This window comes from Crocuta crocuta, unplaced genomic scaffold (genome assembly GCF_008692635.1).
Source record: "Crocuta crocuta isolate KB4526 unplaced genomic scaffold, BGI_CrCroc_1.0 scaffold327, whole genome shotgun sequence".
Classification (NCBI taxonomy): domain Eukaryota; kingdom Metazoa; phylum Chordata; class Mammalia; order Carnivora; family Hyaenidae; genus Crocuta; species Crocuta crocuta.
This window is the reverse complement of record NW_027529176.1, coordinates 152,268-165,445: the sequence shown is the minus strand read 5'-3', so window position 1 is coordinate 165,445 and position 13,178 is coordinate 152,268. Positions and strand designations below refer to the sequence as shown.

Genomic DNA, 13,178 nt, shown 5'->3' with positions numbered 1-13,178 from the left:
GTTTGCGGCCCCCCCCCCCCCCCCTCTAAACTTGGAAATGTTTAAAAAAAAAAAAAGGATAAGCTTTATCTCTGGGATTGAAGGTCAGGATGGAGAGGGGACTGGACCTGTGGTTGCCAGTGGAGGCTCACATCCTCAGTCCGAGGAGAAACATCTAGGCAAAAGTCTTCTTTAGTGAGACCTGTTTGGCTAAACGTACCAGATGCGGTGCCCAGAGAGCTCCGTAGAAGGAGGCTGGACGTTGAGTGCTGTGCTGTCGTCCTTGGGGACTTACAGAGGGAGCAGGTTTGCTTCTGATCAGCAGCAGTTAAGGAGGACCACTTTGCTGTACTCACCTATGGTGCTTCTTGCAGCCCAGCTCAACATAGGCAATGTGCTCCCAGTGGGCACTATGCCTGAGGGCACTATCGTGTGTTGTCTGGAGGAGAAGCCTGGTGACCGGGGCAAGTTGGCCCGAGCTTCTGGAAACTACGCTACTGTCATCTCCCACAATCCAGAGACCAAGAAGACTCGAGTGAAGCTGCCCTCAGGCTCAAAGAAAGTCATTTCTTCAGCCAACAGAGCTGTCGTTGGTGAGTGGCAGGCAGCAGTTGAATACTGTGTGCTGTGAGTCGCCTGTGATCAGTCAACACCTAGACCTGGGCTTTGGGGCCTGTTAGGCAGGGTTGTCTGTAGTGTGGCCTCATCTGTACTTCTGTGATTCCTGTTGTCACATCTGTGAAGTTAAGAGCTTTTTCAAGGATGTGTTCACTTTTCAAAAAGCTACCCAGTGCATGCCTTAAAGAGGCAACTCTGGTTTGTTTGCTTTCCTATTTGGGCAACGTTTTTAAATTCTTGTGGCAAACCCAAGGGATGCCATTGAATGTAGGTTTTCAAAGTAAGCAAAATTGTCCAAGATATGTGTCAGGCTGGGATAGCCATCTTGTTGGTGTTTGGAAGTTAGATTGAGTGACATGGTCAGTCAGGGCAAAGTGGGGGCTTCCCTGGAGAATCACGGGTTGAGATCGACATTACAGATTACGTGGGGAAAGGCCTGGCTTGGGTGCCTGAGAAATCTGGAAGAAACTTAATGTCAGTTGCTAGGTTGCAAAGGTTTTAATGCTGGATGGTAGTTTCAGGGTGTTAATGAAATTTTGGGAGTTGTGTGATGGTGTAGGACTGTAGGAGGGTGATTTGTGTGGGGGTGGCGTACTGGCAAGGATGCTTTCTGCCTCATAGGGTCCTGAAGTTCTGGGAGGGTATGGTGCACCTCTCTGAGGTGCCTCATCTCCCCAACAGGTGTGGTAGCTGGAGGCGGCCGCATAGACAAGCCCATTCTGAAGGCTGGGCGTGCATACCACAAGTATAAGGCAAAGAGGAATTGCTGGCCACGTGTACGTGGTGTGGCCATGAATGTAAGTAACCCAGAAATGGGCAGTTGGGATGTTCAGGGATTGGGGGCTGAGAGGCTGCACCAACAGGCCCTTTCCTGGAGCGTTCCCTTTCTGTGCTCTCTAACGTGAGCCTCTCTTGTGTTACAGTTTGTTGGCACATGTCAGTTGATCCTACTCTTAACCAAGTCCTGAGAAAGATGGGGTCCACGCCCTTATATTAATACTGCTTTTCTTGCAGCCTGTGGAGCATCCTTTCGGAGGTGGCAACCACCAGCACATTGGCAAACCCTCTACTATTCGCAGAGATGCTCCTGCTGGTCGCAAAGTGGGTCTTATTGCTGCCCGCCGGACTGGGCGTCTCCGGGGAACCAAGACTGTGCAAGAGAAAGAGAACTAGGGATGAGGAGCTTAATAAAATCTGTCCTTTTGCCACGAAGCTGTGCTTGCTCATGGTTTCAGAGGGAAGGGTCCTTGCCGGGAGGACTGCTGTCGAGCCCTTTGTGTTGGGAGGAGGAAGATGAAGTTAGATGTGCCAGTGAACAGTGAAAGCTCTGGAAAACTCAGGTGGGGGTGCTAGGGATCTTCACACCTTGATCCTGGAAACTACCCTGTCCTGCAGTACACAGAGCAGAGAATTCTATCCACATCTTGTGTTAACTTTACAAGTGCTTAGAGGATCTAGGTGAGGGTGTGGATGTTTTGGGGGCACAGTGGTGCTCCTGAAGCTGCAGGCTGGAGAGCCAGGAAGCTATCCTGCAGTGGGAAGCCAGGACCAGGACGGAGTCAGGTTAACCTGTTTCTCAGAACAAATGGGCTTCCTGTCGGCCCAGTGTCCCTTGTCCCAAACTTCGAACAGGCTCATCAAAGGTGGTAGAACCAAGGCAGATGCTGCTGATCCAGCCTGGCACCGAGATGATAGGCTTATCAGTGCCTCAGCACCAGGACACCTGTTTCCCAGAACCCCCTGCCCCAGTGGTTCCCTTTGTGAGCCAGTGTGAGCCAAAGCAGGGGCTGCAGGCCTCTCTAATCCCTTGAGGCAGGAAGGTTGAGGATAAGAGTAGGTGGCTCGTTGAGGTAGAATGCTCCTTGTACAGACTGCGTGCAGCAAGGCAAGGGACTGAGTTCTTGGGGACCATCTGAGTGCATTGGAACCCGTCCCCTCCGGGTTGTTTTGAGAGGCTGTATGCCCTAGGCTGTCTCTCACTAGAGAGAAGATCATTTTTGTTGCCAGGTGGCTCCTTGTTGGGGTCCACATGTCCATAACATGAACCTTCCCCCCAGGTCTTGCTTTCCTGGTCTCCACTGGCCTCTTGACAACCCGCTCCACTTAGACAGTGACCCTAGCAAGGCTAGGCCTTGGTCATGGGTAGGGAGAGTGGGGATTGCTCCTAAATGAAAGAAGGCTAGGCTTGGTCACCTGACCTGTTACCTGCCACTGCTTTACCCTTGGGGATCCAAGAAGTGGCCCTGGGAGGCCTTGTTCCAGTAGCAGGTACCCAGGGGAAGCCCTTACTCTAGTTAGAGTGGACAGTTTGGGTTCAGTATGCCTAACAAAACGGGCTCTAACCATTAAACATCTTGGTGATCTCGTGGCTTTCCCTCTGTAAAGGAAAGGACCAGGTCTTTTGTTGGTAGCAGCGCCTTGAGGGATTACTAGAGAGCTTTTCACTGAAAATTGGTGTAATTTATCAGTCTTCCGAAGTAGATCCCTAAGCCTCCCCTTGCCTCCGAGCTGAAGCTTCGGGGTCATGGTTTCAGGCTGCCACCCGGTGGCGGCGCACGCAATTTCCCGCACTGAGTTTCCAGTTCCTCAGAGACAAACTACCGAGACGTGGAGTCCGTTTCCCAGAGCGGCCCGAAGGTGCCGCTGGTTCGGACGCGGGTGGGGGCGTCACTTCCGGTGGATTTGGCTCGCCACGGCCGGTGGGGCTAGTGGGGCCTGGCCCCGCGGCGGTTCTTCTGCGGTACTGAGGTGAGTGTGGCTGGGCGGGTCGGCGGTGACCGGGAGGTCTCCCGGGCACAGGGCGTCAGCCCTTCCCTGTAGCCACCGCGATGCTCGGGCGGGCCGGGGCCCACCCCGCGGCCGGTATCTCCCGCCTGGGGTCCCTCGGGCAGGCCCCCTCCCCACTCTCGGGAGTCCCCTCGAAAAGCCCTGTTTCTGCCCCGGCGTTTTCCGATGGGTCCCCAACCCCGACTGGTGTCCTCCCCAAGTCTGGCGTCCCGCTGTCCGCTCGCCCTGGCCTGGAGTCGTTCGCCCGAGACTCCCCTTCCTGAGTCTTCTGACTCCGGGAGCCTGGGGGTCTCTCCACCGGATTCCTCTCCCCAGGTCGCCCCAAGGGGCTGCGTCCCGGGATGCCCGGGACCCTCATGGCCTGGTGACTCGAGACCCGCTCCTTCCCAGCTCCTCTCCACCCTGCAGACGGTAAACCAGCTCTCCAAGTTCACCCCGCTACCCTAGCCCCCTGCTTGAACCGAGTCTTTCCCTCGCATGTGGGTCCAGGCCGTACTCTCCAGTTCTCCCCAGCCCTCCATCTCCCCGCCCTCTGCCCCCCGCCCCTGCTTCTTCACTGATTCCCCCTGTTCCCTGCCCCTAGCCCCATCTCTCTCCTCACCTCGTCTCTAGCTTGGGGCAGTTAGTGCCAAAACACACGGTTTTCTGTCAACTCTTGTCCTTCCCATTTACCATCCCTCCTCCCGTGCTCTTGGCTTCCTCTTTAGCAGTTCCCACTGATACACAGTCCTTCCCACTCCCTTTTGCCTCTGGCGCTTCCCGGCTTTTCTCTTAGCAGCCACATTTTGATTTCTTTTTAGCGGTCTCTATTCAAGGTCAGGAACTGAAGATTTTTTAAGTAAAAAAAATGCACCACGTTTTTGTGCTTTGAAAACATTTGGAGACTAAATTACTAAACCCTAGTGACTAGGTATGCCACGTGTATTTCAAGCTTTTAATAGAAAAAAAAAATGTTTGTTTTAAGCAAAACCCAAGGTCAAGGAAGACTCATGCTGTAGGGACTGAGAGGTGCCCCTCCCCCTCTTTTTTTTTCCAAGTAGGCTCCATGAGAAAGGGGGCTTGAACTCCTGAGTCTGAGAGGTTAAGAGTCCTATGCTCTACTGATTGAGCCAGCCAGGCACCCCTAATTTTTATTTTTATTATTTAATTTGTTTTTTAAATTTACATCCAAGTTAGTTAGCATATAGCGCAACAAAAACAATGATTTCACGAGTAGATTCCTTAATGCACATCACCCTTTTAGCCAAACCCCCCTCCCACAACCCCTGCAGTAAACCTCTGTTTTCCATATTCAAGAGTCTCTTATGTTTTGTTCCCCTCCCTGTTTTTATATTACTTTTGCTTCCCTTCCCTTATGTTCATCTGTTTTGTATCTTAAAGTCCTCATATAAGCGAAGTCCTATGATATTTGTCTTTCTCTGACTGGCTAATTTTGTTTACGTAATGCCCTCTAGTTGCATGTAGCTGCAAATGGCAAGATTTCATTCTTTTTGATTGCCAGGTAATACCCCATTGTATATAAACCACATCGTCATCCATTCATCCATCGATGGACATTTGGGCTCTTTCCGTACTTTGGCTGTTGTCAGTAGTGCTGCTATAAACATTGGGTGCAGCATATGCTCCTTCAAAACAGCACACCTATATCCCTTGAGTAAATAGCTACTAGTGCAATTGCTGGGTCATAGGGTAGTTCTATTTTTAATTTTTTGTGACACCTCCACACTGTTTTCCAGAGTGGCTACACCGGTTTGCATTCCCACCAGCAGTGCAATCGGGTTCCTCTTTCTCTGCATTCTTGCCAACATCTGTTGTTGCCTGAGTTGTTAATGTTAGCCATTCTGACAGGTGTGAGACGGTATCTCATGGTGGTTTTGATTTGTATTTCTCTGATGATGAGCGATGTTGAGCATCTTTTCATGTGTCGGTTGGCATCTGGATGTCTTCTTTGGAGAAGTGTCTATTCACGTCTTTTGCCCATTTCTCCATTGGACTATTTGTTGTTTGGATGTTGAGTTTGATGAGTTCTTTATAGATTTTGGATACCAACCCTTCATCTGATACGTTGTTTGCACATATCTTCTCTCATTCCATCAGTTGCCTTTTGGTTTTGCTGATTGTTTCCCTCACTGGGCAGAATCTTTTTATTTTCCCTTGCCTCCAGAGACGTGTTGAGTAAGAAGTTGCTGCAGCCGAGGTCAAAGAGGTTCTTCCCTGCTTTCTCCTCGAAGATTTTGATGGCTTCCTGTCTTACATTTAGGTCTTTCATCCATTTTGAGTTTGTTTTGTGTATGGTGTAAGAAGGTGGTCCAGGCTCATTTTTCTGCATGTCGCTGTCCAGTGTTCCCAGCACCACTTGGTGAAGAGACTGTCTTTATTCCATTGGATATTCTTTTCTGCTTTGTCAGAGATTAGTTGTCCGTATGTTTGTGGGTCCATTTCTGGGTTCTCTATTCTGTTCCTTTGATCTGAGTATGTTTTTATGCCAGTACCATACTTTTTTCAGGATTACAGCTTTGTAATACAGCTTGACATATGGTATTTTTTTAAGAAAGCTGTTGAAGCGAAATTGCTCTTAGAGGCATGGTACCCAGTCCTATTTGCTTCCCTAAAGCAACCCTTATTTTGAACAACATACTTTCAGCAGTTTTTTGGGTTTTTTTGTTTTAGTTTTATTGGGATGTAATTGATAAACAGGAATTGTATAAATTTTAGGTCTACACTTGATGTTTTGATCTATGTATACATTGTAAGATAATCACATTCAACTTAATTAACATGTCCATCACCTCACATAGGCATCATTTGCTTTTTTTTTTTTTTTTTGAGGGAGAGAGCAAGCATGAGTGGGGGAGAGACAGAGAAAGAAGGAGAGAGACAATTACAAACATGTTCCTTGCTGTCAGCACAGAGCTGGACACAGGTCTCAGTCTTAGGAACAGTGAGATCATGACTGGAGCTGATATCAAGAGTTGGGTGCTTAACCAACTGAGCCTCCCAGAAGCCCTTTTTTTGTTTTCTCTGTGGTAAGGATATTTAAGATCTACCCTCTGAGCAAGTTTCACAGTTACGATACAGTAGTGTTAACTGTTGTCACAGGGCTGTACATTGTATCCCCAGAACTTAGTCATCATGAGCAACTGAAAGTTGTACTCTGATGAATATCTGTGCATTTTCCCCAACCCCCAAACCCTAGCAGCTTACCATCATTCTACACTCTGCTTCTATGGACTCTTAGATACATGTTAGTGAGGTATATTTGTCTTTCTGTGTCTAGTAGTATTTATCTTTTTGTGTCTTTCTAGTAGCATTTGTTATATAGTATTTGTCTTTCTGTGTCTAGTTTATTTCACTTAGCATAATATTTTCCAGGTTTACCCATGTTGTAGTAAATGGCAAGATTTCATTCTTTATGGCTGAGTAGCATTCCATTGTGTGTATATATCACATCCTATATCCCTTCATCTCTCTAGAGCACTTAGGTTGTTTCCATGTCTTGCCTATTGTGAATAATGCTTCAGTGACTATGGGAGTGCACATCTCTTTTTGAGGTAGTGATTTCATTTCCTTTGGATAATATAACAAGTGGGGTTGGTGGATCATGTGCTAGTTTTATTTTTAATTTTTTTCAATCTTTTTTTAATGTTTTATTTATATCTGAGAGAGAGGAAGAGAGACAGTGTGAGCAGGGGAGGGTCAGAGAGAGAGGGAGACACAGAATCCGAAGTTGGCTCCAGGCTCTGAGCTGCCAACACAGAGCCCAATGTGAGGCCCAAACCCATGGACCATGAGATCATGACCCGAGCTGAAGTTGGACGCTTAACTGACTGAGCCACCCAGGTGCCCCTATTTTCAGTGTTTTGAAGCACCTCCACATTGTTTTCCAGAACGGCTGCCCCACTTTACATTCCCACCAACAGTGCACAAGGGCTCCCTTTTTCCCGTATCCTCACCAACATTTTCTTGCGCTTTTTGATAATGCTCATTCTGACAGGTGTGAGGTGATGACTTGTTGTGGTTTTGTTTGCAGTTCTCTAGTGATCTTGAGTACTTTTTCATGTGCCTGTTAGTCATTCTTGTGTCTTTTAGGGGAGAAATTTAGGTTCTTTGCTCATTTTAAGTTGGGCTTTTGGGTTTTTTTTTTCCTACTGAATTGTGTGAGGTTTTTATATATTTTAGGTCTTGATTCCTTATCAGATAAATGGTTTGTGAATATTTTCTTCTGTTTCTTAAGTGCCTTTTCAGTTATTATTTTGCTGTCAACACATTTTCTTATACCTTTACCTACCTACTAGTGTATTTGTGTTTAAAAATCTGCACACCACTTGCATACCATTATATACTGTTGATACTCTACACTTAACAGTTTCACTCAATCTTACAGCTTTATACTGCCTCTGACATTGATGTGGTTCATTTCTTTCAACAACTGTGGCCATGTGACTGTTCGCTGATGGTAGATATTGAAGTTTTTTTGTTTTTTTGGTACACAAGCACATGCTAACATTCTTGTGTATCTTCTTGTGTGCATTAGCAAGAGTTTTATAGGGCACATACTTAGAATTAGGGTTTCTGACTGAATTTGCAGGGTTTCAGCTCTGCCAGGTGGTGCCAGGTGTATTTCCACATGACTGTACCAGTTTATACTCTATAGGACTCTGAAGATCTCATTGTTCCTTATGTCCTCAACATTTGATATTGTGAAACGTTTTATATTTTCCCCAGTCTTTGGGGAGAGAAGTCTTGAATTTATATTTCTCCAATTCTCAATGACATTGAAGAGGATTTCAACTGTTTATTGGACTCTTTGATTTCATTATCTGTGACTTACCAAGTCATCATGTGTTTACTTTCTTAAATTAATGATCTTTTCCTTTTTTTGTATTTTAAAATATATTCTGTGTATCTTTTCTTAGGTCTTTCACTCTGCATCTTNCAGAGCCTGACATGGGGTTCAAACCCATGAACCATGAGATCATGACCTGAGCCAAAGTTGGATGCTTAACCGACTGAGCCACCGAGGTGCCCCTCTGCATCTTGTCTTTTAATTTTGTTGTGTCTGTACGGAAAAATAATTTTGGAGTAAAATTAAACAATTTTTCTTCTATGGACTGTATTTTGCATATTATTTGCTTAGAATAGCTGTAATTTTTAAAAAGTATTTAGGTCTTCTATGTGCTTAAAATATACTTTTGTTTGCCATAGGAGGCAGGGATTGAATTTTATTTTCCTATGGAAAATCAGTTGTGTTGGCACCATTATGAATAGCATGCCATTAACATATGCATGGGTCTGTTCCCGATCTTCTTTACTGTGCTCACACTTTGCTCTTATTATTGTAGCCTTACAGTAAGTCTTGCTAGGTGGTAGGCATGCCCTTGCCTATCTTAGTTCTTTTTTGACACCGTCTTGGTTAATTGTGGATCATTATGATATTAAGTCATTTTGGTGAGATTTCACGTTATTTCCTGTTGCAGTTTTGATTGCACAGAATTAATTAGTTTAGTTGAGGAGAGTTGACATTTTTATGATATTGAGTCTTCCTATTTATGAATACTGTCTGTTTATCCATAGGTCTTTTTAATGTCCTTCAATAAAGTTTTACCATTTTGTTCCCGGCATTTTGGACCACACTCTGATGGCCATTGCTGCATGTGTGGTATGTAGAGTTGTGTCCCCTCCATTTCATTTCATTTCATTTCATTTCATTTCATTTCATTTCATTTCATTTCTTAGAGAGAGAGTGAGTAGAGGAGAGGAACTGGTGGTGGGGGGAGAGAATCTTAAGCAGGCTCCATTCTCAGCATGAAGCCTGATATGGGGCTTGATCCCATGACCCTCAAATCATGACCTCAGCCAAAATCGAGAGTTGGATGCTCAACTGACTGAGCCACCCGGTTGCCCCCTGCCCAACTTTTTTGTTTTTAATAGCATTTCTTTTTCCATCTCTTTTCTGCTGCCTCCCCTGCATTAGACTTGCCAGATGTTTGTTATTAGCATTTTAAAGAACTAGTGTTGAGGTATTTTTCTGTTTCTTAATTTAAATATTTTTAAATGTTTATTTTGAGAGAGAGTACGTGCACAAGAGGGGTGCAGGGCAGAGAGAGGAGGGAGAGAGAATCCCAAGCAGGCTCCACACTGTTAGTATGGAGTCCATCTTGGGGTTCTATCTCACAAACTGTGAGGTCAGGTCATGACTTGAGCTGAAATCAAGTCAGACGCTAAACCAGCTGAAGTACCCAGGTGCCCCAGAGATTATTTTGGTTCTTTAAATCGAATGTTCTTTATTTTCTTCTATCTTTTTTTGAATTCAGTTTTCTTAGTCTGTGTTTAATTTCTTATTGAATGTTTAGATCATTTTTTTCAGTCTGTCTTATGCTAAAATAAGTGCATTAAGAATGCACCTTTTTCGGGGTGCCTGTGTGGCTCAGTTGGTTAAGTGTCTGACTCTTGTTTTTGGCTGGGGTCATGATCTCTTGTTTGGTGAGTTCAAGCCCCTTGTTGGGCTATGCACTGATGGTGTGGAGCCTGCTTGGGATTCTCTCTCTCCCTCTCTATATGCCCCTCCCCTGCTCGTGCTCTCTCTCTCAAAATAAATAAATAAACATTAAAAAAATTTCGAACAATGTACATTTTTTGTTAGGTGGCCTTTGTTTCCATTTCTAAGGTTTTCTGGAAAGGGGTGCTTGTTTCTAGCATCTGTTTCTAGCATAACAATCTGATGAGAGAATGTTTTGCCAAATGATGTCAGCTTTTGGAAGTTTTCAAATCTTTCCTTGTGGCCTGGTTTGTGAGATTTTTTCAATAGTTTTGAATGTACATCTTGGAAAATGTGTATTCTCTATGTTTCAAGTAACTATTCTCTCCTCAGTCTCTTGCTTCTGAGGGAAGTGTGTTAAAATCTCTCATTCCAGGGGAGGTGTGCCAGGTTCCTCTTTGCTACTTCAGTTAGCATTGGCTTTCTCCAGTTTAAGTTTGTTGGTAGATACATGCGTGTCTGTAATTACAGCTTTTTGGTGGATTTCCTTTTTATTTATGTGTATTATTCATTAATGAGTTTTGCTTTCAGTTCTGTCTTAATTGGTATAAATAAATGGTGAACCACACATAGCAATGCATAGTAAGTTCAGAAATACCATGAATGAGGGGAAGTAGCCAGAAGAGTGTGGACAGCTTATTGGTCCTTCGATGAAGTTCACCAGAAGCACAGCTGATCCGTGGTGGTGACATTCAGGGTAGAGTTTCACTCTTGGCAGTTCAGGGAGGAAGTAGTGCTCACAGGGGCAGGAGAGCAGACCTCAGGACCGGTTCTGAGGGTGTGGGCCCTTGTGATTGCCCCTTGAGCTATGTGTTCAGGATTTCTTGACTCTTCTTCGTAAAAGTCGTATTTCAATAAAGAGCTTTAAAGGTTGGGGAGTCTGGGTGGCTCAGTCAGTTAAGCGTCCGACTTCGGCTCAGGTCATGGTCTCACGGTTTGTGGGTTCAAGCCCCATGTCAGGCTCTGTTCTGACAGCCAGCTCAGAGGCTGGAGGCTGCTTCAGATTCTGTATCTCCCTCTCTCTCTGCCCCTCTCCTGCTCACGCTGTCTTTCTCTCTCTCTCTCAGAAATAAATAAAACATTAAAAAGAAAAAAAGGTAAAGAAAAGGTATATATCTTTTATAGCTTTATTTTCATTAGTGTTTGTCTTACATCCAGCATTTCTGCCTTACTTTTTTTTTTAGGTTATGTAGATGCATTTTGTGCGTCTGTCGGAGAGTCTGGTGCTTCTAGTAGGTGAGTTTAATCATTTTATTTCTTTTCATCACTCATCCACTGAATTGTTCCTATTGCTTTTGTATTTTTTGCCATCTGTACTTTGACTTTGTTCTCTGCCTTCTGTTGATTTTTTTTTTCTTTTTCTTCTCAACACATACCATGTTGTCTTTACTTTTTCACATAAAGTAAATGAGTATCTTCATCTTCCTCCTGAAAGAGACAGCTTGGCGTGTCAGGGAGGTTGAGGGGAACAGATGACCTGAGGAGTTGGGCACATGTACGTGTACTGGGCGCAGCGTTGGGCAGGACAGGCCTGGGAGGCGAGCTGTGCCCTGATGGGGGTGAACATAGTCCTGAAGGTGCCCCAGGAGGGGCCAGGCTGGGCCTCCACGTGTTCCTCTCTCTTTCCTCAGCACCAGTGTGACTTACTGCCCACTTCCTTCCCTTGGAAGCGCAGGGTACCAGGCGATGGCGGCATTCCACCTGTCTGCCCTGCCGCAGGTGAGCATCCATTTTCCCTGGGAGGTGTGAAGTCTCCTCTGCCTCAGCAGGTACGGTCAGGCATGTCTGGTCGGGGGCATTGAGCAGAAGAGTGGTGACCCTGGGACTCCCCAGACTTCCTGAGTTAGCTGGCTTATCAGCCCAGGGCTCGGGCTACTCCCCTGGGTCATGCTGGGGGATCATTTCTGTAGTCGCCCCTGTGTCGCTGCTCCTAGTATGCTTCTGCGGCCCCTGCCCCCAGGGCCCACCCTGAGCCGCACCTGGGCCTGCAGCAGCCCTTGTCATTCCAGGCTGAGGTGACCTTTGAGGACGTGGCCGTGCTATTCTCCCGGGAGGAGTGGGGCCGTCTGGGCCCTGCTCAGAGGGGCCTCTACAGGGACGTGATGCTGGAGACCTACAGGAATCTGGTCTCCCTGGGTAAGGCCCCTCACTAGGATGCAGCTCAGGGAACAGCCCTGGGAACTGAGGGCGCAGCAGGGGTTGGGCTGGGGGCCTCACCCCCTGGTCCTAGGCAGGCCTGGTCTACACAGAGGTGGGGCCAGTCTGTACTTCTCTCATCTGACTCTGAGCTCCCAGATAAGAGTGCCTCCCTGCTCCAGCCCCAAGACAGACCCCTCCCGAGAGGGATTGTGTCCCTCCCAAGTGGAGAGAGCCCTCTGTGCTCTTGTTCCCTGTGCTCAGGTCTCTTCATGACCACCCCCAGCCCTCCAGAGTGTCCAGATTCCCTGTCACCCCACTTTGCCTGTGCTCCTCCTTCTGCCACAGGAAGGAGATCCTGTGAGATCATGCTCAGTGCAGCCCTGATCCTTGGCACTAACCCCAGGTCCTGTTTCTTCCTAGGAGCTGGACATGCAGGTCCCAAGCCTGGGGTGATCACACAGTTGGAGCGAGGGGATGAGCCGTGGGTCCTGGATGCACAGGGTGTCAAGGGGAAAGGGCGACGAAGAGTGAGTGTCTCAGGTGCGTGAAGGGGCCACTTTCGCAACAGTTGCTGAATAAGCATTTGTTGGGGTCCAGGGTATGTGGTTAATTGCTCAGGAATTGAGAACAAGGTGCATCAGGGCAGTCCTGGGAGTAGCCTGTGCTGAGATCCAGGTCACCTCCATCAGCTGAGTACCTCATTGTGGTAATTCTTGAGCTGAATCTTCTGGGAGTGTGAGAGGGGTCATTGTTGGCAGAGAAGAGAAAGGGCATTCAGATATGCCTTGGGCGAAGGCTGAGTCCGTGGGACCTAATGGAGCCCTGCCCTCCAGAGTTCATGCCCGGTGAGGAGGGTCAGATAGGGCCCTAGTGATGGGGACCGTTGCTTCACTCTCCTTTTCTAAAATGACCACTTGACAGTCATGGGCCATACAAGATAGAGTATCTCGTCACCCAGATACCAGTGTGTTCTGTTGTGTCCCTGGTTCTAGAAGAACCAGGATAAACCTTAAGTTTATAGCTCAGTGAATTTTTTTAAATTTTTTCTTCTTTTTTTTTTTTTTAAGAAGCTGGGATTTTTTTTTTTTTTTTTTATTTTTTTTTTTTTTTTTTTTTT

At 46.5% G+C, this 13,178-nt stretch overlaps 2 protein-coding genes across 13 annotated transcripts in view; both read left to right on the top strand.

The window, feature by feature from the left end:
- The window catches only part of RPL8 (ribosomal protein L8), a 2,759-nt gene extending 950 nt beyond the window's left edge, over nt 1-1,809 (top strand). Inside the window, exons 4-6 of the mRNA XM_077758179.1 lie at nt 354-572; nt 1,279-1,394; nt 1,612-1,809. Coding sequence (XP_077614305.1) covers nt 354-572; nt 1,279-1,394; nt 1,612-1,770 — 494 coding nt within the window. The 3' untranslated portion in view covers nt 1,771-1,809. The remainder of the gene's footprint in view (nt 1-353; nt 573-1,278; nt 1,395-1,611) is intronic.
- A 1,467-nt stretch (nt 1,810-3,276) lies between these two features.
- ZNF34 (zinc finger protein 34) overlaps nt 3,277-13,178 on the top strand; it is a 16,967-nt gene continuing 7,065 nt past the window's right edge. Inside the window, exons 1-7 of one of the 12 annotated variants that reach the window (XM_077758152.1) lie at nt 3,284-3,345; nt 3,700-3,795; nt 8,959-9,043; nt 11,107-11,158; nt 11,598-11,691; nt 11,932-12,058; nt 12,482-12,601. In XM_077758152.1, coding sequence (XP_077614278.1) covers nt 8,968-9,043; nt 11,107-11,158; nt 11,598-11,691; nt 11,932-12,058; nt 12,482-12,601 — 469 coding nt within the window. In that variant the 5' untranslated portion in view covers nt 3,284-3,345; nt 3,700-3,795; nt 8,959-8,967. Of the gene's footprint in view, nt 3,346-3,699; nt 3,796-8,958; nt 9,044-11,106; nt 11,159-11,553; nt 11,692-11,931; nt 12,059-12,481; nt 12,602-13,178 lie in introns of those variants that run through there. The other 11 variants (XM_077758155.1, XM_077758154.1, XM_077758157.1 and 8 more) reach the window with 11 other exon arrangements.